At 51.4% G+C, this 27,626-nt stretch overlaps 1 protein-coding gene across 3 annotated transcripts in view; it reads right to left on the bottom strand.

Annotated features, from left to right (window-relative positions):
• Positions 1–1,189: 1,189 nt before the first annotated feature.
• Positions 1,190–27,626, bottom strand: part of LOC144609225 (arf-GAP domain and FG repeat-containing protein 1-like) — a 128,022-nt gene continuing 101,585 nt past the window's right edge. For all 3 annotated transcript variants that reach the window (XM_078427644.1, XM_078427646.1, XM_078427645.1), the window contains 6 exons: positions 27,449–27,584; positions 25,543–25,616; positions 23,850–23,933; positions 12,176–12,448; positions 10,612–10,706; positions 1,190–8,296 (listed from right to left, as the gene is read on the bottom strand). In XM_078427644.1, the coding sequence (XP_078283770.1) occupies positions 8,237–8,296; positions 10,612–10,706; positions 12,176–12,448; positions 23,850–23,933; positions 25,543–25,616; positions 27,449–27,584 (722 nt within the window). In that variant the 3' untranslated portion in view covers positions 1,190–8,236. The remainder of the gene's footprint in view (positions 8,297–10,611; positions 10,707–12,175; positions 12,449–23,849; positions 23,934–25,542; positions 25,617–27,448; positions 27,585–27,626) is intronic.

Genomic DNA, 27,626 nt, shown 5'->3' with positions numbered 1-27,626 from the left:
ATTCTCTGAATGCATTCAAGAGAGAGCTGGATAGAGCTCTTAAGGATAGCGGAGTCAGGGGGTATGGGGAGAGGGCAGGAACGGGGTACTGATTGTGAATGATCAGCCATAATCACATTGAATGGCGGTGCCGGCTCGAAGGGCCGAATGGCCTCCTCCTGCACCTATTGTCTATTGTCTAAACCGGAGCACCCGGAGGAAACACACACTCTACCGCTGTGAAGACACTACCAGTATGAAGCTGTGCTCGCTGGAATTTAGAAGGATGAGGAGGGACCTCATTAAAACTAGTGAAAGGTCTGGATAGAGTGGATGTGGAGAGGCTGTTTCCACTAGTGGGAGAGTCTAGGACCAGAGGGCACAGCCTCAGAATTAAAGAACGTTCCTTTAGGAAGGAGATGAGGAGGAATTTCTTTTGTCAGAGGGTGGTGAATCTGTGGAATTCATTGGCACAGATGGTTTTGGAAGCCATTGGGTGTTTTTAAGGTGGAGAGGGACAGATTCTTGATTGGTAAATGTATCAAGAGTTATGGGGAGAAGGCAGGAGAATGGGGCTGAGAGGGAAAGATAAATCGAACAGCCACGATTGAATGGCGGAGTAGACATGATGGGCCGAATGGCCTAATTCTGCTGCTATGACTGATGAACACATCGGAAAAGCCCAACCTTGTCATGAGTGTTTTCTGGGGAAAGACACAGAGGGAACTTCCCCTGGACTTCTCTAAAGTCTGGGCATTTATCCCAGAGGAAGACCTTGAGTTAAGATCATAGCCCAACTCAGAGGGTCATCACCCCCTAGGTACAGTTGTACACGTGTGGAAGTTTTTTTTCCACAAAATGCTGGAGTAACTCAGCAGGTCAGGCAGCGTCTCAGGAGAGAAGGAATGGGCGATGTTTCGGGTCGAGGCCCGTCTTCAGACCCATGTGCATCAGTCTAGCTAACGTACTTGTCTTTGGAATGGGATGTGAACACAAAACGTGAGCGGGGGAGGTACTTTAAAAAGTATCTGGTAGGCCTTTGTAAAGACACAAAAAAACTGGAGTAACTCAGCGGGACGGGCAGCATCTCTGTAGCGAAGGAAAGGATGACGTTTCGGGTCGAGACCCTTCTTCAGACCCGACTGGTCTCAGAATAAAAGGACGTTTGACCTGACGGGTCTGAAGAAGAGTCTTGACCCGAAACCTCACCCATTCCTTCTCTCCAGAGATGCTGCCTGTCCCGCTGAGTTACTCCAGCGTTTTGTGTCTATCTTCGGTTTAAACCAGCATCTGCCGTTCCTTCCTGTACGTGCCTGTGTAAAGGTTCTATGGTGCAAACTACATTTTTAAAAGCAATTTGTAAAGGAGGAAAACAGTTCTCAAGTAGACGACGCTTGCCTGAGCTACCAGTATCCAAGGACATACGAGTTGGGAGTATGTAGTTTAGAGATACAGCGTGCAAACAGGCCCTTCGGCCCAGCGAATCTGCGACGACCAGCGATCCCCACACATTAACTCTGTCCTACACACACGAGGGGCTATTGTTTTACAATGATACCAAGCCAATTAACCTATAAATCTTTGGAGTGGGGGAGGAAACCGGAGATCCCGGAGAAAACCCACGCAGGTCAAGGGGAGAACGTACAAACTCCATACAGACAAGCACCGAACCTGGGTCTCTAGCGCTGTGAGTCAGAAACTCTGTCGCTGCGCCACCGTGCCGCCTAAGCTCGACACAGGGCAACAGCCTTGTAAAGATAGACACAAAATGCCGGAGTAACTCAGTGGGTCAGGCAGCATCTCTGGAGAACATGGGCAAGCAATGTTTTGGATCGGGACCCTTCCTCAGACTGGGCAAGACTGGAGTTTAGATTAATTTGGAGACACAGCGTAGACACAGGCCCATCGGCCCACCGAGTCCATGCCGACCAGCGATCACCTGTACACCAGTTCTATCCTACACACTAGGGACAACTTATAATGTTACAGAAGCCAATTAGCCTACAAACCCGCATGTCTTTGGAAAGTGGGAGGAAACCAGAGCACCCGGAGAAAACCCACACAGTCACATGGAGGGCGTGCAGCGTAGGTTTACTAGGCTAATTCCCGGAATGGCGGGACTGTCATATGTTGAAAGACTGGAGCGACTAGGCTTGTATACACTGGAATTTAGAAGGATGAGAGGGGATCTTATCGAAACGTATAAGATTATTAAGGGGTTGGACACGTTAGAGGCAGGAAACATGTTCCCAATGTTGGGGGAGTCCAGAACCAGGGGCCACAGTTTAAGAATAAGGGGTAGGCCATTTAGAACGGAGATGAGGAAAAAAAAATTCAGTCAGAGAGTTGTGAATCTGTGGAATTCTCTGCCTCAGAAGGCAGTGGAGGCCAATTCTCTGAATGCATTCAAAAGAGAGCTGGATAGAGCTCTTAAGGATAGCGGAGTCAGGGGGTATGGGGAGAAGGCAGGAATGGGGTACTGATTGAGAATGATCAGCCATGATCTCATTGAATGGCGGTGCTGGCTCGAAGTAAAAACTCCACACACACAGACAGCACCCTAGGTCAGGATCGAACCCGGGTCTCTGGCGGAGTGAGGCAGCGGCTTTGCCAGCTGTGCCACCGTGCCCACCACAGTTTGAGATGTCCCGCCATGATACTGCCTACACCTGCTCACCAAACTGTCCACGTCTGTAATCGGCTCCAAGGGGCAGGAAGTCACGAGGCCCAGTCCTGGTAGGGTCATCTCGAACCGGTGGGAGACAGGAGACTGCAGATGCTGGAATCATGAGCTGAGCACACAGTGCTGGTGGAACTCAGCAGGTCTGGCAGCATCTCGGGAGGGAAATGGATGGATGATTTTTTTTTTTAGTTTAGTTTAGAGATACAGCGCGGAAACAGGCCCTTCGGCCCACTGAGTCCACGCCGACCAGCAATCCCCGCACATTAACACTATCCTACGCACACTAGGGACAATTTTAACATTTACCAAGCCAATTAACCTACAAACCTGCACATTCTTGGAGTGTGGGAGAAAACCGAAGATCTCGGAGAAAACCCACGCAGGTCACGGGGAGAACGTACAAACTCCGCACAGACAGCGCCAGTGGTCGGGATCGAACCCGGGTCTCCGGCACTGCAAGGCAGCAACTCTACCGCTGCGCACTGTGATGATTTGGGTCAGGACTAATCAGTCTGAAGAAGGTCACCACCCAAAACGTTCTCAGTCCATTCCCTCCCCACAGGGTGCCTGACCTGCTGAGCACTTCCAGCACTCCTCTGTTACGCTGAAAACGCTCACAACTTAAGAGGCCTTGGGCAAAGAGCGAAAATGGGGTTGAGAAATCAGCTAAGGATTGTATTTACGCGGCAGTACCAAAGATTGTGGCTCATCTTGGATTGCTTTCTATCGTGCATTAGCCTCACGAGTCTCATGAGTGCCGATGGAGGACACACAGTGCTGGACTTAGGCAACATCTCTGGAGAACATGGATGGGTGATGTTTCCAGGCTGATTGTGGGGGGGTGGGGTGGGGAGAATGGCCTGGCAGAAACATCCTACCGCAACTAGAGTGCAGTCCTGAACTACTGTCCACCTCGTCGGTGACCCTCAAACTATCTTTGATCAAACGTGAATGGCTTTCCCTTGCACTAAGCGTTACTCCCTTATCATGTATCTGTACACTGTGGACGGCTCGATTGTAATCGTGTATTGTCTTTCCGCTGACTGGTTAGCACGCAACAAGAGGTTTTCACTGTACTTCGGTACACGTGACAATAAACTAAAACTGAATAGGTGGGAATGAGCGGGGGGGTTGATAGGCAGATGGTTGAAACAAAGGCCAGAGATTAAAAAACTAAAGATGTGAGCCAGAAGGATTGAAGAGTTGTGAGGCCATAGGAAGGAATGTAGGTTGAATGGGAAATAGGTGCAATCTAGATGGGGCACAGAAGCGGAGGGGGAGAAGAATGCCAATCCTCACTTTCAGAGTCATATAACAATGGTCAACTGATACCTGATCCAAACAAGCCAGATTTGGATTGTGCAGAGCGGTTAAACAAAAGGGAAATACAACTCGCCCGACAACTCCCGAGCCACGCACTACTTTGTCTCGAACTTGAACCCTTCATCCGCGAAAATCACTACAAGGAATTTTAAAAATCCCATCGCCATCACACCGAGCCAAGCAGCAGCAGACAGTAAATGTCAGACTTGTTAGCGACCCTCCATCTCCAGAGATTCAAGCCTTTCCCTATCTCTCCAATAGGGTTGCCAACTGTCCCGTATTAGCCGGGACATCCCACATTTTGGGATTTGTTTGTCCGGTACGGGACTGCCCTTGTCCTGTATTAGGCTCGGGGGGTGGGCGCTGTAGGTACGGACACTGCAGGCCCGGGCAGTGTAGGCTAACGGGGTGTGTTCGGGGAACCGGGGAGAGTGTGTCCGCCTAACAGAGGTTGCGTAGCAACCCGCCTCCTGGCCCAGGCAGCCGCCATTGGTGGAGCGGGAGCACATTGCCGCTGGCTGGGTGAGGTCACGTGGGGCGCTTATTTGGGAGTTAGAAAGTTGGCAACCCTACTCTCCAACAAGATCCTAAGACTCCAGTATCCAGCCAGTATATGGCAGAAATGACTAAGTGTCGGACTGTTATTAAATAGTTTGAACATTTAAATCATAAGACTTTTCCAGCACGGAGACAGGCCCTTTGGCCCGTCCCAATGATTCCTTTTGTTGAGTTGAAGCGTACGGAGAGAGTGGATGCATTTGGTTACAATTTCCATGGAGGACTCCTTTATAGAAGGTTTACGTGACTGGGAGAAGCAAGTGTTTTTCACAGAGCTTGGATAGTATCTCATCCACAATGTCTTCCACATTTCTGGAGAAAGGGCTGCTTCTATGATGTTGGGTCCGTGCTGTAGGTCAGGTTTCTTGTGTACAGGGCCACGATGGTGGTGACGTCAAGTGCAACTCATAGACTGCGATGAGGCCGCAGTCTACTTAGCACGCAGGCTTCTCCGTGACACTAGGCCCGACCTGTCTCCGTGGCAACTGCAGAGAAAACAGGGCCATGATGGTGCTGACGTTCAAGTGCAACACAGCCTGTGGCGAGGCCCAGTGGACTCAGCGCAGGCTTCTCTGTGACGCTAGGCCCGGCCTGTCTCCGTGGCAACTGCAGAGAAACCAAGGCCACGATTGTGCTGATGTCAAGTGCAACACAGACTGTGACGAGGCCGCAGTGTACTCAACACAGGCTCCTCTGTGACGCTAGGCCTGTCTCCATGGCAACCGCGGTGAAACTAGGATCATGATGGTGCTGATGTCAAGTGCAGCACAGACTGTGACAAGGCCGCAGGGTACTCGACACAGGATAAGGAGTGTTGTGCGTGAGGTGTGCGCCGTGTGTATGTCTGACCGCGTGTGAGACTGTATGTGAGTGTGCTTGTGCCTGTGTTCACGAGACTGTTTGTGTGTGAGGGGGGCGAGCAGGATGAAATGATGAAACGTCTGTGTGTGTCTGTGTGACCACGATTGTGTTGTGTCTGTGTGTGCGCGCGTGTGCCTATGTGTGGTGTGTGCGCGTGTATGTGCGCATGCCTGTTTGTGTGTGTGTGCTTCTGCATGTGTGGTGCGTGTCTGCGTGTGTTCAAGTGCATGCAATTGCATGTGTTTCAGTATGTTTGCGTGTACACCTATTTGTGGGTGAATGTGTGCGTGTGTACACGTATGCATATAGCTGTGTGTGTTTGTGTATATACCCGTGTGTGTGCACACCTATCTGGAGTGTGTGGCTGTGTGTGCCTATGTGTGTGTGTGTGTTTGTGTGTCAGTGTGTGCGTGTGTGCCTTTGTGTATGTGTGTGTCAGTGTGTGCGTGTGTCTGTGTGTGTCAGTATGTGCGTGTCTGTGTGGGTGCGTCTGTGGGTGTGTGTGTGTGTGCGCTTGTGTGTATGTGTCAGTGTGTGTGTGTGTGTATGTGTCAGTGTGTGTGTGTGTGTATGTGTCAGTGTGTGTGTGTATGTGTCAGTGTGTGTGTGTGTATGTGTGTGTCAGTGTGTGTGTGTGTCTGTGTGTGTCAGTATGTGCGTGTGTGCCTTTGTGTGTGTGTGTGTGTGTGTGTGTGTGTCAGTGTATGCGTGTGTGTGTGTGTGTCAGTATGTGCGTGTCTGTGTGGGTGCGTCTGTGGGTGTGTGTGTGTGTGTGTGCGCTTGTGTGTATGTGTCAGTGGGGGTGTGTGCGTATGTGGGTGCGTGTGTCAGTGTGTGTGTGTATATGTGTCAGTGTGTGTGTGTGTGTATGTGTCAGTGTGTGTGTATGTGTCAGTGTGTGTGTGTGTGTGTCAGTGTGTGTGTGTGTGTATGTGTCAGTGTGTGTGTGTGTGTGTGTGTGTGTATGTGTGTGTGTGTGTGTGTGTATGTGTCAGTGGGGGTGTGTTTGTATGTGTGTGCGTGTGTCAATGTGTGTGTGTGTCAGTGTGTGTGTGTGTGTGTATGTGTCAGTGTGTGTGTGTATGTGTGTGCGTGTGTCAATGTGTGTGTGTGTCAGTGGGTGTGTGTGTGTGTGTGTCAGTGTGTGTGTGTGTGTGTGTGTGTCAGTGTGTGCGTGAGTGTCTGTGTGCATCTGCACAGCGTGTGGGGTGCTGGTGAGAGACGGCCTTGCGGATGGAGCCAAATCACGAGGGTTTTTGCAGCCTGCGGTGATTGATGAACAAAATATATATTTTGAATGAACAGTAGAACACAGCGGAATCGGTGTAACAATTTAAAAAAAACACAGAAACAAGCCCGAGCTTCCAGTACAGCAGCCGGCCAGACGACAGGGAAGACAACGGTCCTGGGGCAAAGGGGGAGTGAGGGGGGGGTGGACAGGATGAAACGTCTGTGGGAGAGGGAATGAGGCACAGTGGCCCTGGGTGGGGGGGTAACGGGGCAAAGGGAAGGGGCGAGAGGGGGGCGAGCAGGATGAAATGATGAAACGTCTGTGGGGACTGTGTGGAGAAGGGAGGGAACGAGGCACAGCGCCCTTGGGGGGGGGGGGGTAAGTAATGGGGCAAAGGGAAAAGCGAGAGGGAGGGTGGGTGGGAAGAATGAAACGTCTGTAGGAGACTGTGGCGGGGGGTAACAGGGCAAAGGGAAGGGGTGAGAGGGGGGCGAGCAGGATGAAATGATGTGTGTGGGGGGGGGGGGGGGGGGGGGAATGAGGCATAGGAAAGACAGTAGCCCTTGGGGGGAGGGGAGGAAGTAAGTCACTAGGAAATCGGGAAGGAGCAGGGAGGCGGGCAGGACGAAATAATGAAACATCTGTGGGGAGGAAGGGGAGGGAATGAGACACAAGGAAGACAGTGGCCTCAGGGGGGTTAGTAACGGGGCAAAGGGAGCGGGTGAGGGGGGGGCGGGCGGGCGGGACGAAGTGATGAATCGCCTGTGTGGGGAGGAAACGAGGGCAGGGCAGGCTGGGAGGAGGTAGGTAGGGGGTGCAAGTCCTTGTCTACCATCACCACTGGGAACCAAGTCAGCCTACGGTCCAACCCAGGGCCTGCAGGGGGTCGGGGAAAAACCGGGCGATCCCCAGACCCGCCGTTTGATGAACAAGAGACGCCAAGTGTCGGTCAGACGCTCTTCCCCCCCCCCCCCCCCCCTCCCCCGCCTCACGTAGGGGACTTTGCCATTCCTCAACGGGCCGTTCTCGGAGCATCTTCACGGGGGAGACTTCTCTGTCAAACGGCAACCCTTTCCACCCCCCCCCCCCATTCCCCAAACCCTGCCCTCGTTGCGATGAAGTACGGATTAGCCGGGCAGAAGTCGGGCGGTCTCGGCGCCTCGAGGGAAATGCCGCCCCAAACGTTCGCCGTGAGAGTGGGATTGATAACCCCCGACCAACGGGTAAATGAAACCCCGTTCACCTCCTTCCCTGCCCGCACTCCTCCACAGCCCGATTGAGGTACAGCTCGCAAATATCTCGGCTCCCCTTCACTCTTCAGTGTCCAGAGCTGTGTCCAGAGACCCCTCCCTCCCCCCCCCCACAATATAGCCTGCGCTGGTATTTGATCGCAGATTGGCTGAACGATTACAATAGGAGCAATATTTTCCAATGCTTTGCTTTCTCCCAACATCTCCCCCCCCCAACCCCCCCCTCCCCTCCCCGTCACCACCAAAGTATAGAAACGTGTGTACTGGCGTCGCTCGCGTATGTTACAGCTGTTGGTCGACGTGCTTTAAGGCCATCCTGGAAGAGCCACATGCTGGAAGTACTACAGGTCACTATAAGAAGGGGTTGGTGGATGTGTTTCCTGCTGCAAACTGTCCCGGCGGCGCTCCAGTCTGCGGAGAGAAAGCAGAGGGCGATTAATCCACCTGGTAGGGTCACGCACTGGGCGGGAGTGGCCTGGGACCAGCGGAACTGCAGATGCTGGCTTATGCCGAAGATAGACACAAAATGGCGGAGTAACTCAGCAGGCGGGACAAGCAGCATCTCGGGTCGAAGTTTAGAAACGCCACCCTTACCTTCTCACCAGAGATGGGTTCACAAGTGATGGGAGCAGAATTAGGCCATTCGGCCCATCAGGTCTACTCCGCCATTCAATCACGGCTGATCTATCTCTCCCTCCTAACCCCATTCTCCTGCCTTCTCCCCGTAACCCCTGACACCCGCACTCATCAAGAATCTCTCTAGTGTAAGAAAATAACTGCAGATGCTGGTACAAATCGAAGGTGATTGGTGTCACCCATTCCTTCTCTCCCGAGATGCTGCCTGACCCGCTGAGTTACTCCAGCATGTTGTGAATAAGAATCTCTCTATCACTGCCTAAAGAAATATCCATTGACTTGGCCTCCATGGCCTTCTGTGGCAATGAATTCCACGATGCTGCCTGTCCCGCTGAGTTGCGCCAACGTTTTGTGTCTGTCTTCTGGGACCAACAGGGACCGCGATGGTCCCTGTTGGTCGGTTGCATCGCGGGCTGGTTCAGCACCTCGAACGCCCAGGGACGAAGGCGATCGCAAAAAGTGGTGGGCACTGCCCGGTCCATCACGGGCACTGACCTCCCCGCCATCTCAAAAAGGCAGCCAGCATTGCCAGCGATCCGCACCACCCTGGCCACGCTCTCATCTCACCCCTGCCATCGGGAAGAAGGTGCAGGAGCCTGAAACCTGTGACGTCAAGGCTCAGGAGCAGCTTTTCCCCTACAACCATCAAACTATTAAACACCACAACCTCCAAATGGGTTCCGAACTAGGCCTGGGGGTATTTGTTTTTGTGTTTGCACAATTATTGTTTATTTATTTATTTATTTGGCGGCACGGTGGCGCGGCGGTAGAGTTGCTGCCTTACAGCGAATGCAGTGCCGGAGACCCAGGTTCGATCCTGACTACGGGCGCTGTCTGTACGGAGTTTGTACGTTCTCCCCGTGACCTGCGTGGGTTTTCTCCGAGCTCTTCGGTTTCCTCCCACACTCCAAAGATGTGCAGGTTTGCAGGTTAATTGACTGGGTAAATGTAAAAATTGTCCCTAGTGCGTGTAGGATAGTGTTAATGTGTGGGGATCGCTGGGCGGCGCGGACTCGGTGGGCCGAAGGGCCTGTTTCCGCGCTGTATCTCTAAATCTAAATCTATTGACTTGGCCTCCACCACCATCTGTGGCAGTTAATTCCACTCTTGCTGAAGAAACCCCTCCACATCTTTCCTCAGATGCGGGGCCAAACCTGCCCACAATACCCCACAAATGTAGCATGACAGGTTGCTTCACGCATTACATCCCAGTTTTTATATTCTAGTCCTCTCTAAATAAATGCTAGCATTGCGTTCGCCTTCCTTACTACCGATTCGACTTGCAGGTTAACAGTTTGGAAATCCTGTCCCTTTGCAACACGTTGGTGACTCCAGCACTATTTGTGGTGGCCATTTGGATGCTTGTCCTGCCCATTTTACTCACAACACCTCAGCTACAGCCTCTTGAGTTCTCTGTCACTGTCTCTCTCTCTGTCCCTGTCTCTCTCTCTGTCTCTCACTCACTCTCTGTCTGTCTCTCACTATCTGTCTGTCTGTCTCTGTCTGTCTGTCTGTCTCTGTCTGTCTGTCTCTCATTCTCTGTTCCTCTCTGTCCCTCCCTACCTGTCTGTCTCTATGTCTCTCGCTCTCTCTCTGTCTCTCTCTCTCTCTCTGTCTCTCTCTCTGTCTCTCACTCTCTCTCTCTCTCTCTCTCTCTCTCTCTCTCTCTCTCTCTCCCTCACTCTCTGTCTCTCACCCTCTGTCTGTCTCTCACTCTGTCTCTCTCTGTGTCTCTCATACTCTGTCTCTCTCTCTCTCTGTCCCTCTCGGTGAAGATGCACAGGGTAGAAACAGGCCCTTCGGCCCACCGAGTCCTCACCAACCAGCAATCCCCGCGCACTTGCACTATCATACACACACACTGGGGACAATTTACATTTACACCAAGCCAATTAACCTACAAGCCTTCATGTTTTTGGAGGAAACTGAAGATCTTGGAGAAAACCCACGCGGGCCACGGGTAGAACATACAAACTCCGTACAAACAAGCACCGTAGTCGGGATGGAACCCGGGTAAGGCAGTAACTCTACCGCTGCGCCATCGCACCGCCTTAAGGTTACCCAGGAAGGAAACTGGGTGGCACACCTACCATGAAAGGGTTGCTGGGCGCTCCACCTCCTTGTATCAATGGCCCCATTGGTCGCTGCATTACTTTGGGCTGTCCGAACGCACCAAATCCAGCTCCTGACAACACACAAGAGACAGGCCATTTAACACGCACTCAGAGAACACCCCGAAACACAGACAGTCTTCATTCAGACGACACCAAACACAGTAGAATGTATTCAAGACCCACGCTGAGTAACTCCTTCATGGCCACCCGTGGTAGCACGACCACCCAGATCACCCGATATCATCAGCCAATATCTCTTAGACTGGAGAAAAATGTTCCCAATGTTGGGGGGAGTCCAGAACCAGGGGCCACACAGTCTAAGAGTAAAGGGGAGGCCATTTAAAACTGAGGTGAGAAAAAACTTTTTCACCCAGAGAGTTGTGAATTTGGGGAATTTCTCTGCCACAGAGGGCAGTGGAGGCCAATTCACTGGATGGATTTAAAAGAGAGTTAGATAGAGCCCTCGGGGCTAGCGGAATCAAGGGATATGGGGAGAAGGCAGGCAGGCACGGGTTACTGATTGTGGACGATCAGCCATGATCACAATGAATGGCGGTGCTGGCTCGAAGGGGCCGAATGGCCTCCTCCCGCACCTATTTTCTATGTTTCTATGAGAGCGTACAAACTCGGTGCAGACAGCTCCCGCGGTCGGGATGGAAACCCGGGTCTCCGGCGCTGTAAACACTGCAAGGCAGCAACTCTGCCGCTGAGAGCAGCTCTGGCATTTTGTGCCCATCTTCTGCGCTCAATACTCTGACCGATGAAGGCCAATGTGCCGAATGCCTGCGGCCTTTCCGGCTTGACAACATCCTTCCTATAACTCGGTGCCCCGAGCCGATCACAATTTCTCCAATTTCCGATGCAGAGGTAGGTAGCTGGTGGTAGGCACAGTTATAGGTAGATAGACACAAAATGCTGGAGTAACTCAGAGGGTCAGGCAGCATCTTGGGAGAGAAGGAATGGGTGGCCCGAAACATCACCCGTTCCTTCTCTCCCGAGATACTCCCTGACCCGCCGAGTTACTCCAGCATTTTATGTCCACCTTCGATTTAAACCAGCACCTGCAGTTTTTTTTCCTACACAGCTATATAGACAATAGGTGCAGGAGGAGGCCATTCGGCCCTTCGAGCCTGTACGCACCGCCATTCAATGTGATCATGGCTGATCATTCTCAATCAGTACCCCGTTCCTGCCTTCTCCCCATACCCCCTGACCCCGCTATCCTTAAGAGCTCTATCCAGCTCTCTCTTGAATGCATTCAGAGAATTGGTCTCCACTGCCTTCTGAGGCAGAGAATTCCACAGATTCACAACTCTCTGACTGAAAATGTTTATCCTCATCTCCGTTCTAAATGGCCTTAGCCCTCATTCTTAAACTGTGTGTGGCCCCTGGTTCTGGACTCCCCCAACATTGGGAACATGTTTCCTGCCTCTGACGTGTCCAACCCCTTAATAATCTTATACGTTTCGATAAGATCCCCTCTCATCCTTCTAAATCGCAGTGTATAGGTAGGTCCGAGGATCGCACGTGTGGGCGTTACCGTTGTGCTGCTGTGCGAAGGCTTGTTGCTGAAGGAAGGACTGTTGCTGAGCGAAGGCCTGCTGCTGCTGCTGGCTGTATCCTTGCTGGACCTGGAACGGCTGTGGGTAGGACTGTTGCTGAGCGAAGGCCTGCTGCTGCTGGGCCTGCTGCTGCTGCTGCTGCTGCTGCTGCTGCTGCTGCTGCGAGAACGGGTGCTGTGGGAACCCGACAAAGCCGCCGGGGACTGCGGTGGGCGCCACGGGTCCGTACCCGGCCGGCAATCCGCCGTACACTGGAGGGAAAGGGAGAGGAGGAGGAGGCGTTAGTTTTCAAGAGAGAGTTCGACTTGGCTCCTAGGAGTGTGGGAGAAAACCCACGCAGGTCACGGGGATAAGGTACAAACTCCGTACAGACAGCGCCCGGAGTCAGGATCGAAGCCCCGTCTCTGGCTCTCCAAGGCGGCAACTCTACCGCTGCGCCACCGTGCCTCCTTGACCAGTATCTCTGACCCGAGCGACTGGGGAGACTGAAACGGCTAGGCTTGTATTCACTGGGATTTAGAAGGATGAGAGGGGATCTTATTGCAACATATAAGATCGTTGACTTTAGAAGTGATTGTTGACTTTAGAAGTGGAAGGCAGAGGATCCACAAACCTGTCTTCATCGACGGGAATTTAGAAGGATGAGAGGGGATCTTATCGAAACGTATAAGATTATTAAGGGGTTGGACACGTTAGAGGCAGGAAACATGTTCCCAATGTTGGGGGAGTCCAGAACCAGGGGCCACAGTTTAAGAATAAGGTGTAGGCCATTTAGAACTGAGATGAGGAAAAACTTTTTCAGTCAGAGAGTTGTGAATCTGTGGAATTCTCTGCCTCAGAAGGCAGTGGAGGCTAATTCTCTGGATGCTTTCAAGAGAGAGCTGGATATAGCTCTTAATGATAGCGGAGTCAGGGGGTATGGGGAGAAGGCAGGAACGGGGTACTGATTGAGAATGATCAGCCATGATCACATTAAATGCGGTGCTGGCTCGAAGGGCCGAATGGCCTCCTCCTGCACCTATTGTCTATTGTCTATTGTCACCTATCCATTTTCTTCAGAGATGCTGCCTGACCCGCTGAGTTACTCCAGCACTTTGTGTCTTATCTCTGGTACAAACCAGCATCTGCAGTTCCTTTTAATGACATTATAGAAAGAGAGAAGACCCTGTTGTTGGAGTCCATGCAACTTATTGACAGTAGCTGGTGGTCTCTTCATTCTGGTACTGATTTTCAAGAGACTAGTTTTCAATAGACAATAGACAATAGGTGGAGGAGGCCATTCGGCCCTTCGAGCCAGCACCGCCATTCAATGTGATCATGGCTGATCATTCTCAATCAGTGCCCCGTTCCTGCCTTCTCCCCATACCCCCTGACTCCGCTATCATTAAGAGCTCTATCTAACTCTTTAGCTCTTAGGGCTAAAGGAGTCAAGGGATACGGGGAGAAAGCAGGAACGGGGTACTGATTTTGGATGATTAGCCGCGATCATATTGAACGGGCCTCACGTTGTCCACCTCCCCTGTGGTGAGCCCTATCAACTGACCTGTCAGGCAAACGACAACAAACAGAGACAGCAGAAGTAGAAGAAGGGTCTTGACCCATTCCTTCTCTCCTGAGATGCTGCCCGACCTGCTGAGTTACTCCAGCATTTTGTGAATAAATACCAGCAGAAGTAGAAGCAGCTTCATAACTTCTGCTGCCTCAAACGCAAGAAGAAGATCATATTGAATGGTGGTGCTGGTCGATGGGCGACTCCTGCACCTATTTTTCTAAGTTTCTATGTTTCTAGGACAGGGAATCCCCAGAACGCTCGATGCCACCTGTGGCTTCTTGCAGCAATGAACACAACACAACGCGTGAGGACTTTTGGATTGAACTGGGGAAGTGGAACAAAACCGTTCTGATCTCCAGCCTGAAATATGGCTGTCAGTTCAGAGTCATCTTAGTTTTACACACAAAATGGTGGAGTAACCCAGCGGGACAGGCAGCATCTCTGGATCGAATCAATGCATTCCTTCTATCCAGAGATGCTGCCTGTCCCGCTGAGTTACTCCAATCATCTTAGTTTAGTTTAGGTTAGAGATACAGCGCGGAATCAGGCCCTTCGGCCCAACGAGTCCGCAGCCGACCAGCGATCCACTCATCCTACACACACTAGGAACATTTTACAATTATACCAAGCCAATTAGCCTACAATCCTGTACGTCTTTGGAGTGTGGAAGGAAACCAGAGATCCCGGAGAAAACCCACGGGGAGAAAGTACAAATTCCAAACAGGCAGCCCCCGTAGTCGGGAAGGAACCTGGATCTCTGGTGCTGTGAGGCAGCAACTCTACCGTGGCACTACTGCGCTGACCAGAAGGCTTCTTAGTTTAGTTTAGTTTAGAGATAGCGGGGAAACAGGCCCTCTTTCAACCCACCAAGTCCCTGCCGACCATCGCTCACCTGTCCACACCAGTTCTATGTTATCCCGTGCCAACCATCAATCACCTGTCCACACCAGTTCTATGTTATCCCGTGCCAACCATCGCTCACCTGTCCACACCAGTTCTATGTTATCCCGTGCCAACCATCAATCACCCGTTCACACTAGTTCTATGTTATCCCGTGCAGACCATCGCTCACCCGTTCATATTCGTTCTATGTTATCCGCCATTCGCATCCCACACACTAGAGGCAATTTACAAAAGACAATTAACCTGCAAACCCGCATGTCTTATGGGAGTCGGGAGGAAACCAGTGCACCCTGAGGAAACCGACGTGGTCACAGGGAGAATGTACACACACACATACGCACACACACGCGCGCACAGACAGCACCCGGGGTCAGGATGGAACCCGCGTCTCTAGCGCTGTGATGCAGCAGCTTTACCGTTGTGCCCACCATGCCGTCACACAGCAGGGGGATGGGCCCTTCGCCCACTACTCATCCTCGCTGACCGAGATGCCCCAGCCACAAAGCGGTGCTCTCCCTCCTCTGCTTTCACGCACCCCTCCACTGCAACATGATGCTTGCTTGAACCCTCCCGCCCCGACCAACGGCCATGGAATAGACGATGAATCCTGTGTCCAAAAACAACCTTCTTCCCCTCCCTCGGTTATGGACAGCACCGACCGACGTACTACCTGACTAAAACTGGAAAATGTTGGAAACTCTCAGCAGGTCAGGCTACACCCGTGGGGAAAGGAAACAGGGTTGACATTTCAGGTCGGGGCGGCACAGTGGTGCAGCGGTAGAGTTGCTGGCTCACAACGCCAGAGACCCGAGTTTGATCCTGACTACGGGTGCTGTCTGTACGGAGTTTGTACCTTCTCCCCGTGACCGTGTGGGCTTTCTCCGGGTGCTCCCGTTTCCTCCCACACTCCAAAGACGTACAGGTTTGTAGGTTAATTGGCTTCGGTAAAAAATAAATGTGTAAATTGTCCCGAGTGTGTGGGATAGTGCTAGTGTACTATTGATTGCTGGTAGGTGTGGACTCAGTACAATTATATTTTGCACTCTGTATCTTACCCTTTGCTCGATCTATTGTGCTTGAGTTTGGTTTTATTATATTTATGTATAGTCTTATCTGATTTAATTTAGTTTCGTTTAGCGACACAGCATGGAAACAGGCCCTTCGGCCCACCGTGTCCGCGCCGACCAGCGATCACCCATGCACTAGTTCTATCCTACACACTCGGGACAATTTATAGAAGACAATTAACCTACAAACCCGCACGCCTTCACAATGCGGGAGGCAAGCGGAGCACACGGGGAAAACCCACGTGCAAACTCCGTACGGACATCACCCCATGTCAGGATCGAACCCGGGTCCAGACACTCCCTCTTCTCCCCTCTCCCATCGGGCAAAGGGTGTAGAAATGTGAAAACGCACACCTCCAGATTCAGGGACAGTTTCTTCCCGGCTGTAATCAGGCAACTGAACCATCCTACCACATCCAGAGAGCAGTGCTGAACTACCATCTACCTCACTGGGGACCCTCGGACGATCTTTGATCGTTCTTTATGGGCTTTACCTTGCACTAAAGGTTATTCCCTTATCATGCACCTGTACACTGCGAATGGCTCGATTGTAACCATGTTAGCACACAACAAAAGCTTTTCACTGTACCTCGGTACACATGACAATGGACTAAACTGAACTAAGGCAGCAACTCTACCGCTGTGCCACTGTGCCGCCCATTTGATGGGATGGTACACGTGACAATAATAAACCTAAACCTCAAGCTAAACCGTGGAGGTTCTTGAGGTCCAGCAACAGAGAGGACTTGAAACACCAAAGACTTTACACAAGATGGACACAAAACGACATCCGGAGGCTGCAGCGCATCGTTCGATCAGCTGAGAAAGTTGTTGGCTGCAAACTCCCCCACATTGACGAACTGTACACTGCAAGGGCAAGGAAGCGAGCGGGCAAGATCATCTCTGACCCCTCTCACCCTGGCCACTAACTCTTTGAAGCACTTCCCTCTGGAAGGCGACTCCTGACTGTCAGAGCAGCCACAGCCGGACATAAAAACAGCTGTTTTCCATGAGCAGTAGCTCTACTCAACAACCAAAAGTCTGTGGCCTCCTTTTGATCTGGTATTTTATTTCATTCACATGTTTAAACTATAATGTTTTATTCTTAATGCTTTATGTTTTATTCTTAATTGTTTACAGTATATCGTGTTGTTACTTGCGAGCGGAGCACCAAGGCACATTCCTTGTATGTGTACATACTTGGCCAATAAATTTATTCAATTCAATTCAAAATGCTGGAGTAACTCAGCGGGTCAGGCAGCATCTCTGGAGAGAAGGAAAGGGTGACGTTTCGGGTCGAGACCTTTCTTCTGACTGACCCGAAACGTCACCCGTTCCTTCTCTCCAGAGATGCTGCCTGACCCGCTGAGTTACTCCAGCATTTTGAGTCTATCTTCGCTTTAAACCAGCATCTGCAGTTCTTTCCTACACAAGACTTTACACAGACAGGAAAGCTGACACAATTCGATTGGAACACTGCGCAACGGACAAAATACAGATCAAAACATACGTGGTTGTTGGAAGCACAAATATTAAAACCTTTCTTAAAAAACAAAGTGCTATTTAAAAATTCAGTATGCTGCAAAATTGTTACGAGGGAATTAAAAATCCACACATTTAAATTAGTCTTTGCTTTAAGTTCCACAAGGTCGCCGTGGTAATTATTTTAGCACACCATTACAAACCTCAGTCACACCTCACGCCACGAAGCAGAACATATTCAGGGTACTTTGCAGCGAGAATGGCTCATAAATACCTGAACTTCTCAACAGATCACAGCGTACTGAAGGTTACACTGGAGAAGGTTGCAAAAGATCTCATCCTGTAAAGGAGCAGGCAATGCAGGGTCTGAAGAAGGGCCTCGACCCAAAACGTCGCCCATTCCTTCTCTCCAGAAATGCTGCCTGCCCCGCTGAGTTACTCCAGCATTTTGTATCTATCTTCGGTTTAAATCAGCATCTGCAGTTCCTTTCCACACACCTTATTTACTTATTTCACTTATTTACATCGGCGAAACCAAGCGCAGGCTCGGCGATCGCTTCGCTCAACACCTGCGCTCGGTCTGCGTTAACCAATCTGATCTCCCGGTGGCTGAGCACTTCAACTCCCTCTCCCACTCCCAGTCTGACCTTTCTGTCATGGGCCTCCTCCAGTGCCATAGTGAGGCCCACCGGAAATTGGAGGAACAGCACCTCATATTTCACCTGGGCAGCTTGCAGCCCAGCGGTATGAACATTGACTTCTCCAACTTTAGATAGTTCCTCTGTCCCTCTCTTCCCCTCCCCCTTGCCAGTTCTCCCTCTATCTTCCTGTCACCACCTATATCCTTCCTGTGTCCCGCCCCCCTGACATCAGTCTGAAGAAGGGTCTCGACCCGAAACGTCGCCCATTCCTTCTCTCCTGAGATACTGCCTGACCAGCATTTTGTGAATAAATACCTTCGATTTGTACCAGCATCTGCAGTTATTTTCTTACACTTCCCACACAGGAAATCACTGACAGCAGGTATCTGGATTTCCTTGTTTTAATGGTGGTTACACACACCCTTGATTGCTATCAGAATCGTCATGGAACAATGGCGAATGTTGACAGTTTAATTTAGTTAGAGAACTAGGCGGCACGAGGGCGCAGCGGTAGAGTTGCTGCCTCACATCGCCAGAGACCCGGGTTCGATCCTGACGAAGGGTGCTGTCTGTACGGAGTTTGCACGTTCTCCCTGTGACCTGCGTGGGTTTTCTCCGGGATCTGCGGTTTCCTCCCACACTTCAAAGACGTGCATGTTTGTGGATTCATTGGCTAGGTATAAATGTAAATTGTCCCTGGTGTGAGTAGGATAGTGTTAGCGTGCGGGGTCTGCTGGTCTGTGTGGACTTGGTGGGCCGAAGGGGCTGTTTCCCCACTGTATCTCTTCAACTACAAAAATACACTGAAATGCCTCGTGGAAACAGACTCTTTTCCCACCGAGTCCGTGTCGACCAGCGATCCCCGCACACTAGCACTATCCTACACAAACTAGGGACAATTAACAAATTTTACCAAAGCCAATGAACCTGATAGCCTGTATGTCTTTAGAATGTGGGAGGAAGCCGGAGCATCTGGAGAAAACCCACGCAGGTCACGGGAAGAATGTACAGACAGCACCCGTAGACAGGATTGAATCTGGTTCGCTGGCGCTGTAAGGCAGCAACTCTACTGCTGCGCCACCGTGCCGCCCCGCCTTGCCTTCATTACAACCATATAGACGTCGACCATCGATCACAATAGACAATAGGTGCAGGAGGAGGCCATTCGGCCCTTCGAGCCAGCACCGCCATTCAATGTGATCATGGCTGATCATTCTCAATCAGTACCCCGTTCCTGCCTTCTCCCCATACCCCCTGACTCCGCTATCCTTAAGAGCTCTATCTAGCTCTCTCTTGAATGCATTCAGAGAATTGGCCTCCACTGCCTTCTGAGGCAGAGAATTCCACAGATTCGCAACTCTCTGACTGAAAACGTTTTTCCTCATCTCCGTTCTAAATGGCCTACCCCTTATTCTTAAACTGTGGCCCCTGGTTCTGGACTCCCCCAACATTGGGAACATGTTTCCTGCCTCTAACGTGTCCAACCCCTTAATAATCTTATACGTTTCGATAAGATCCCCTCTCATCCTTCTAAATTCCAGTGTATACAAGCCTAGTCGCTCCAGTCTTTCAACATACGACAGTCGCGCCATCACCATCCACACTAGTTCGACGTTATCCCACTTCCACACTCTACACTTTTGGGGCAGTTTGTCAGAGGGTCAATTGACCCACAAACCTGCACGTCTTTGGGGCGCGGGAGGAAGCCGGAGCACCAGAGTTTAATACAGACAAGTGTGAGGTGTTGCATTTTAGGAATTCACAGTAGGGCAGGACCTTCACAGTGAATGGAAGAGTGTTGTAGAGCAGAGGGATCTAATAGTGCAAGTACATAGTTCCTTGAAAGTGGTGTCTCAATCGGGTGGTCAAGAAGGGTTTTGACACATTGGCCATCATCATTCAGAGTACTGACTAGAGACTTAGACTTAGACTTAGAGATACAGCGCGGAAACAGGCCCTTCGGCCCACCGGTTCCGCGCCGCCCAGCGATCCCCGCACCTTAACACTATCCTACACCCACTAGGGACAATTTTTACATTTGCCCAGCCAATTAACCTACAAACCTGTACGTCTTTGGAGTGTGAGAGGAAACCGAAGATCTCGGAGAAAACCCACGCAGGTCACGGGGAGAACGTACAAACTCCGTACAGTACAGCACCCGTAGTCAGGATTGAACCTGAGTCTCCGGCGCTGTATTCGCTGTAAGGCAGCAACTCTACCGCTGCGCCACCGTGCCGCCCTGGGAAGTTGGGAGTAACTCAGCAGGTCAGGCAGCATCTCAGGAGAGAAGGAATGGGTGACGTTTCGGGTCGAGACAATGGGTGACGTTACAGTCGTACAAGACATTGGTGAGGTCACATTTGGAGTTTTGTGTTCAGTTTTGGTCAGCCTGTTATATGAAAGATGTTAAGCTGGAAAGGGAGGGCAGAAGGTTTACGAGGATGTTGCCAGGACTCGAAGGCCTGAGCTGTAGGGAGAGGATGAGGGGAGATCTTATAGAGGTGCATAAGATCATGAGGGGCAGAGTTAAGTCTTTTACCCAGAAAAGTGGAATCAAGAACCAGACAACATTGGTTTAAGGTGAGGGGAAATGTTTCATAAGAACCTGAGGGGCAACTTTTTCACTCAGTGGGTGATGGGTATATGGAAGATGCTGGCAGAGGAGATAATTCAGGCAGGTATTATCACAGCCTTTATAAGACATTTGGACAGGTACAAAGGGTAGGACAGGTTAAGAAGGATATGGGCCAAGCGCAGAGAGGTGGGCCTAGTGTACCCGGGGGCATGTTGGTCAGCGTGGGCAAGTTGGGCCGGGTCTCTGATGCTGTGAGGCAGCAGCTCTACCTGCTGCGCCAGGTAAAAGGGACAACCAGCAAAGATCTCAACACCACCACTGTTGATGACATTATTTCACGAAGCTATTGAGAATAACCAGCAGGAATTTGGGTATTTGCTTCACGTTCATTAATACGACCCTGATTATAGTCTTAGATTGATGCAGCGTGGAAACAGGCCCTTCGGCCCAACGTCCAACATGTCCCAGCTACACTAGTCCCACCTGGCTGTGCTGCGTTTGGCCCATATCCCTCCAAACCTGTCCTATCCATGTACCTGTCTGTTTCTTAAACGTTGGGATAGTCCCAGCCTCAATGACCTCCTCTGCCGGCTCGACCCATACACCCACCGTCCTCTGTGTGAAAAAGTTACCCCACAGATTCCTATTAAAACCAGAGATCCATAGAGAAAACCCATGCAGGTCCTGGGGAAAACGTACAAATTCCGTACGGACCACCCGTTGTCAGGATTGAACCCAACTCTACCACCGCACCACTGCCCTGCCCATAAGGCATCTTAGTTTAGTTTAGTTTAGTTTAGAGATACAGATTGGAAACAGGCCCTTTTTCAACCCACCGAGAACGTACATATTCCGGCCAGACAGCACCCATAGTCAGGATCGAACCCGGATCTAGGACGCTGTGAAACAGCTTCTTGTGGCGATCTAAGTTTAAAGTTCATAAGTGATAGGAGCAGAATCAGGCCATTCGGCCCATCAGGTCTACTCCGCCATTCAATCATGGCTGATCTATCTCTCCCTCCTAACCCCATTCTCCTGCCTTCTCCCCATAACTCCTGACACCCGCACTAATCAAGAATCTATCTATCTCTGCCTTAATAATATCCATTGATTTGGCCTCCACGGCCTTCTATACTGGAGTTCTGGAGATTTTGCTCCCTGCAAGGCTTTATATAATTCGACTGGATCAAGATCGACTTGACTAATCACTTCAGAAAAATATTTAAGATTTAGTGCAAGTAAGTACTTTGAATGTGCTTGAGTTAGTGTCGTTAAGCTTAGAAATACAGCATGGAAAGAGGCCCTTCGGCCCACTGAATCCATGCCAACCATCGATCACCCGTTCACACTCGTTCTACGATATCCCACTTTCCCATCCACTCTCCACGCACGCGGGGACTATTTTTGCAGAGGGCCAATTAATCCACAAACCCAGAGATGGAAGGGGGATGGACACACAGTCACAGGGATAACGTGCAAGCTCCACACACACACACACACACACACACACACAGCACCTGAGGCCAGGATCGAACCCGGCTCGCTGGTGCTGTGAGGTGGTGGCCCTACCATCAGCACCACTGTGCCATCAGAGTGCTGTATTATGAATAGGAACGGTAGGTGTCAAATTCTCCACATCGGCAAGACCAAGCGCAGTCTCAGCGATCGTTTCGCTCAACACCTCCGCTCAGTCCGTCTTGACCTATCTGATCTCCCGGTGGCTCAGCACTTCTACTTCCCCTCCCACTCCCAATCTGTCCTGGGCCTCCTCCACTGTCAAGAGTGAGGCCCAGCGCAAATTGGAGGAACAGCACCTCATATTTCGCTTGGGCAGCTTACACCCCAGCGGTGTGAACATTGACTTCTCTCTCTATCCCTCTCTATCCCCTCCCTTTCCCAGTTCTCCCACCAGTCTTCCCGTCTCTGGTTACACACTATCTCTATCCCGCCCCCTCCCCTGACATCAGTCTGGAGAAGAGTCTCGACTCGAAACGTCACCCATTCCTTCCTTCTCTCCAGAGATGCTGCCTGTCCCGCTGAGTTGCTCCAGCATTTTGTGTCTACCTTTGCTGTATTATGAAGTCTGTTCCATGCCACTGCTCGAAGCTTGCATCGACTGACGACTTGGGACGATGAGTATTAGCTGCCCGATGCAAGACGGACGGTGTAGGATTGGAAACAAGTCTGATTGAGAATGATCAGCCATGATCACATTGATTGGCGGTGCTGGCTCAAAGGGCCGAATGGCCTACTCCTGCGCCTATTGTCTATTGTCCATTTACACTCAGCGTGTGGGGATTACTTGCACGAAGCCTTCGCTTAGAGCAGATAGACACAAAATGCTGGAGTAACTCAGCGGGTCAGGCAGCATCGCAGGAGAGAAGGAATGGGTGACCCTTCTTCAGACTGATCTTAGAGAAGTTTCTTTTAATGGCGGTATTAAGTTTAGTTTAGTTATACAGTGCGGAAACAGGCCCTTTGACACACCGAGTCCGTGCCGAACAGCGATCCCCGCACATTAACCACCAGGGACAATTTACATTTACACCAAGCCAGTTAACCGACGAACTTGTACGTCTTTGGAGTGTGGGAGGAAACCGAAGATCTCGGAGAAAACCCACGCAGGTCACGGGGAGAACGTACAAACTCCTTACAGACAGCACCCGTCGTCAGGATCGAGCCCAGGTCTCTGGCGTTGTGAGGCAGCAACTCTACCGCCGCGCCACCGTGCCGCCCCGTTAACTAATCTCACTTTGTTGCCTCACTCGGTTGCCTCAATGCTTTGTAGTTTTTTTTAGATTTAGATTTAGATTTAGAGATACAGCGCAGAAAAAGGCCCTTCGGCCCACCGGTCCATGCCGCCCAGCGATCCCCGCACATTAACACTATCCTACACACACTAGGGACAAATTTTTTTAACATTTGCCCAGCCAATTAACCTACATACCTGCACGTCTTTGGAGTGTGGGAGGAAACCGAAGATCTCGGAGAAAACCCACGCAGGTCACGGGGAGAACGTACAAACTCCGTACAGACGGCACCCGTAGTCGGGATCGAACCTGAGTCTCCGGCGCTGCATTCGCTGTAAGACGGCAACTCTAACGCTGCGCCACCGTGCCACACTAAATCACCGTTTGCATCAATAGTGCGACTGCTGAGGTGGGAGGAGGTCAAAGGGAGGATGAGGGCTCTGGGGAGAAGGCAGGACAATGGGGTTGAGAGGGAAAGTCAGATCGGCCCTAATTGAATGACAGAGTGGACTTGACGGGCCGAATGGCCTAATTCTGCTCCTGTGACTACCGGCTGCTCCACAATGGAGAGGCGAGTGGGGGCGGGGGGGAGAAGAGAATTTGGAAAAAGGCGGCCAAGCTAATTTTTTTAAAAGGAGAGCTTTTCTTGAATGCCAATGGAAGGGAGACTGTGAGGACTCACCTGGTGCCATCCCGTTGGTCTGGAAGGGATTGGTGGAAGCTGCTTGCGGCGTAACAGTGGGGGCAGCGAATGGATTACTGAAAGCTGAAATACAGGGCAGACAGAGGGAAAACATACATATATCTGCTTCAAAGGAGAGAAGGTTAATGCACTGTGAAAAATGCCTCTAAGCAAGGAGGATGGCATAGTGACCCCAGATAGAGTGATACAGTGTGGAAACAGGCCCCTTAGGCCCAATTTGTCCACACCAACCAACCTACACTAGTCCCACCTGCCTGTGTTTGGCCCATATCCCTCTAAACCTGACCCCCATCCATGTCCCTGTCCAAATGTTTCTTAAACGTTGCAATAGGCCCTGCCTCAACTACCTCCTCCTGCAGCTCGCTCCGTACACCCATTACCCTTTGTGTGAAAACGTTACCCCTCAGGTTCCTATGAAATCTTTTCCCCCCACACCCTAAACCTATGTCCTCAGGTTCTTGATTCCCACTACTCTGGGCAAGAGAAGGTATTTATTCACAAAATGCTGGAGTAACTCAGCGGGTCAGGCAGCATCTCAGGAGAGAAGGAATGGGTGGCGTTTCGGGTCGAGACCCTTCTTCAGTCTGAAGAAGGGTCTCGACCCGAAACATCACCCATTCCTTCTCTCCTGAGATGCTGCCTGACCTGCTGAGTTACTCCAGCATTTTGTGAATAAATACCTTCCATTTGTACCAGCATCTGCAGTTATTTTCTTATACTCTGGGCAGGAGACTCTGTGCGTCTACCCGATCTATTCCTGCCATGATTTTGTACACCTCCCTCATCCTCCTGCGCTCCAAGGAATAGAGTCCCAGCCTGCCCCAACCTCTCCCTGTAGCTTAGACCCCTCGGGTCCCGGCAACATCCTCGTAAATCCTCTCTACGCCCTTTCCTATATCTTTCCTATAACATTGTGCCCAGAACTGACCACAATACTCTAACGTCTTACACAACTGCAACATGACCTCCCAACTTCTAAACTCAATACTCTGACTCTTGAAGGCCAATGTGCCAAACACAGACTCATCCAGCCTGCAAATGCAGCAGACGTCAAGCCATGCCAGTGCTGGCATTAGCAGGTACTGGCAGGTACGGTGTGATCACCTTGCCTCTTCCCTCCCCGCCCTCCAGACCTAGACTGGATCATTGTGCCTTCAGTCACAGCGCGGAAACAGGTCCTTCCACCCACCGAGTCCGCACCGCCCAGCGATCCCCCATACACTAGTATACTTTAGTTTAGAGATACAGCGCGGAAACAGACCCTTCCACCCACCGAGTCCGCACCGCCCAGCGATCCCCCATACACCAGTTTACTTTAGTTTAGAGATACAGCGCGGAAACGGGCTCTCGAGCCCCCCGAGTCCGAGCAGACCAGCGAGTTTGTGAACCGGGATAGAAACAGGTTTCACGGGACTCCTCGGTGTAGTACCTTCCACACCAGGTCACTGATGTAAAGGAGTAGAATCCTTGCATGGAGGGGACCCACACTGTGGGGCCCTCTCGTGACCAAATGGCAACACCGCCCTCCACTTTGTGCGTGGGCTGTCCCTCCCTTCGTAGCATTGAAGCAGAGCGGGTATGATCTTCCATTGAGCATGGATTAGTGCAACGGGAGCATGGGGGCCAAGAGAGAAAACAGGAATTGGATGTGAACCGTGTATAAAAAAGTTACCTCCAAAGCTCGATGCACTGGTAGCAACAGACTGCTGCGTAGGCACTTGGCTTCCACTCACTGTTCCGGAGATACTGAAAACAAAATGAGAACAGTAGATACTTCAGTAACTGGAGCATCGTAACACACGACATAAAGGGAGCACAGACTCGAGGAAGGCCCGCTGCTGGCCATGGGAGTAAGATCGTCCCGTCAACGGAAGGCTCGAGGCCCCCGACCGCAGGAGGACAAAGAAGGGAAGAGATTGAACTTTGTTTCGCCTTCCATCACAGTGAGGAATGTGGAGGAGTCACTGTGGTGGAAGTTCACGTTAACATGTATTTTGTGTGTCCTGTTGCTTTTTATTGTTATGACTGTGCGGCAAATGGTAGTTCCTCGTATGTTGCAAAACATACTTGGCTAATAAAGTTTTATTGTGATTGTGATTGATGAAACACCTTGCAGTCCCTGCGCTAGATGTGTGTGTGACTGGACGGTGTAGAGGGAGGTTCACTGTGTGTCTAACCCGTGCTGTCCCTGTCCTGGGAGCATGTGTGTGTGTGTGTGTGTGTGTGATGGGACGGTGGAGAGGGAGGTTCACTGTGTGTCTAACCCGTGCTGTCCCTGTCCTGGGAGTGTGTGTGTGTGTGTGTGTGTGTGTGTGTGTGTGTGTGTGATGGGACGGTGTAGAGGGAGGTTCACTGTGTGTCTAACCTGTGCTGTCCTTGTCCTGGGAGTGTGTGTGTGTGTGTGTGTGTGTGTGTGTGTGTGTGTGATGGGACGGTGTAGAGGGAGGTTCACTGTGTGTCTAACCCATGCTGTCCTTGTCCTGGGTGTGTGTGTGTGTGTGTGTGTGTGTGTGTGTGTGTGTGTGTGTGTGTGTGTGTGTGTGTGTGTGTGTGTGTGTGTGTGAGTGTGTGACGGGACGGTGTAGAGGGAGGTTCACTGTGTGTCTAACCCGTGCTGTCCTTGTCCTGGGTGTGTGTGTGTGTGTGTGATGGGACGGTGGAGAGGGAGGTTCACTGTGTGTCTAACCCGTGCTGTCCTTGTCCTGGGAGTGTGTGTGTGTGTGTGTGATGGGACGGTGGAGAGGGAGGTTCACTGTGTGTCTAACCCGTGCTGTCCTTGTCCTGGGAGTGTGTGTGTGTGTGTGTGATGGGACGGTGGAGAGGGAGTTTCTCTCCGTGTTTCTGTAAATGACCCGCAGTGTGAAGGATAGATCTAGTATAAGGGGGGTTGTTGGTCGACGCAGACTGGGGCCGAAGGACCTGTTTCCACGGTGCATCTCCAAACCAAATAGTGCACGGGGTATCATTGGTTGGCGCGGACTCGGTGAGCCGAAAGGCTCCGTTCCACGCTGCGACTAGAATGGAAATGGAGCGGCACGGAGGCGCAGCGGTAAACTGGCTGCCTCACGGTTGCTGTGTGTCTGTGTGTGTGTGTGTGTGTGTGTGTGTGTGTGTGTGTGTGTGTGTGTGTGTGTGTGTGTGTGTGTGTGTGTGTGGAGTTTGCACGTTCACCCCGTGACCGCGTGGGTTTTCTCCGGGTGCTCCAGCTTCCTCCAGATTTTTAGGTTAATTGGCTTTGTTAAAATTGTAAAATTGTCCTTAGTGTGTGTAGGATAGTGTTAGCGTACGGGGATCGCTGGGCGGTGCGGACTCGGTGGGTGGAAGGGCCTGTTTCCGCGCTGTATCTCTGAACCAAAGTATACTAGTGTACGGGGGATTGCTGGGCGGTGCGGACTCGGTGGGTGGAAGGGCCTGTTTCCGCGCTGTATCTCTGAACCAAAGTATACTAGTGTACGGGGGATCGCTGGGCGGTGCGGACTCAGTGGGTGGAAGGGCCTGTTTCCGCGCTGTGACTGAAGGCACAATGATGGCAAGGTCTGGAGGGTGGGGAGGGAAGGGGCAGGGTAACCACACCATACCTGCTAGTGCCAGCACTGGCATGACTTGAAGGCACTGCGATACCAAAGACGCTGCTGTACTCGCCACCTGGGTATTGACTGGACGAGGCTGCCGGCTGGCCGGCGGAGGTGAAACTGAAGCTGGACATCTGACCGCCTGCAGGGCCGAGAAGGGAACAGGAAAACACAGCTCACACGC

The sequence above is a fragment of the Rhinoraja longicauda genome, chromosome 34 (genome assembly GCF_053455715.1).
Source record: "Rhinoraja longicauda isolate Sanriku21f chromosome 34, sRhiLon1.1, whole genome shotgun sequence".
Classification (NCBI taxonomy): Eukaryota; Metazoa; Chordata; class Chondrichthyes; order Rajiformes; family Arhynchobatidae; genus Rhinoraja; species Rhinoraja longicauda.
The sequence above is the reverse complement of the archived record's forward strand: the minus strand, read 5'-3'. Positions and strand labels throughout refer to the sequence as shown.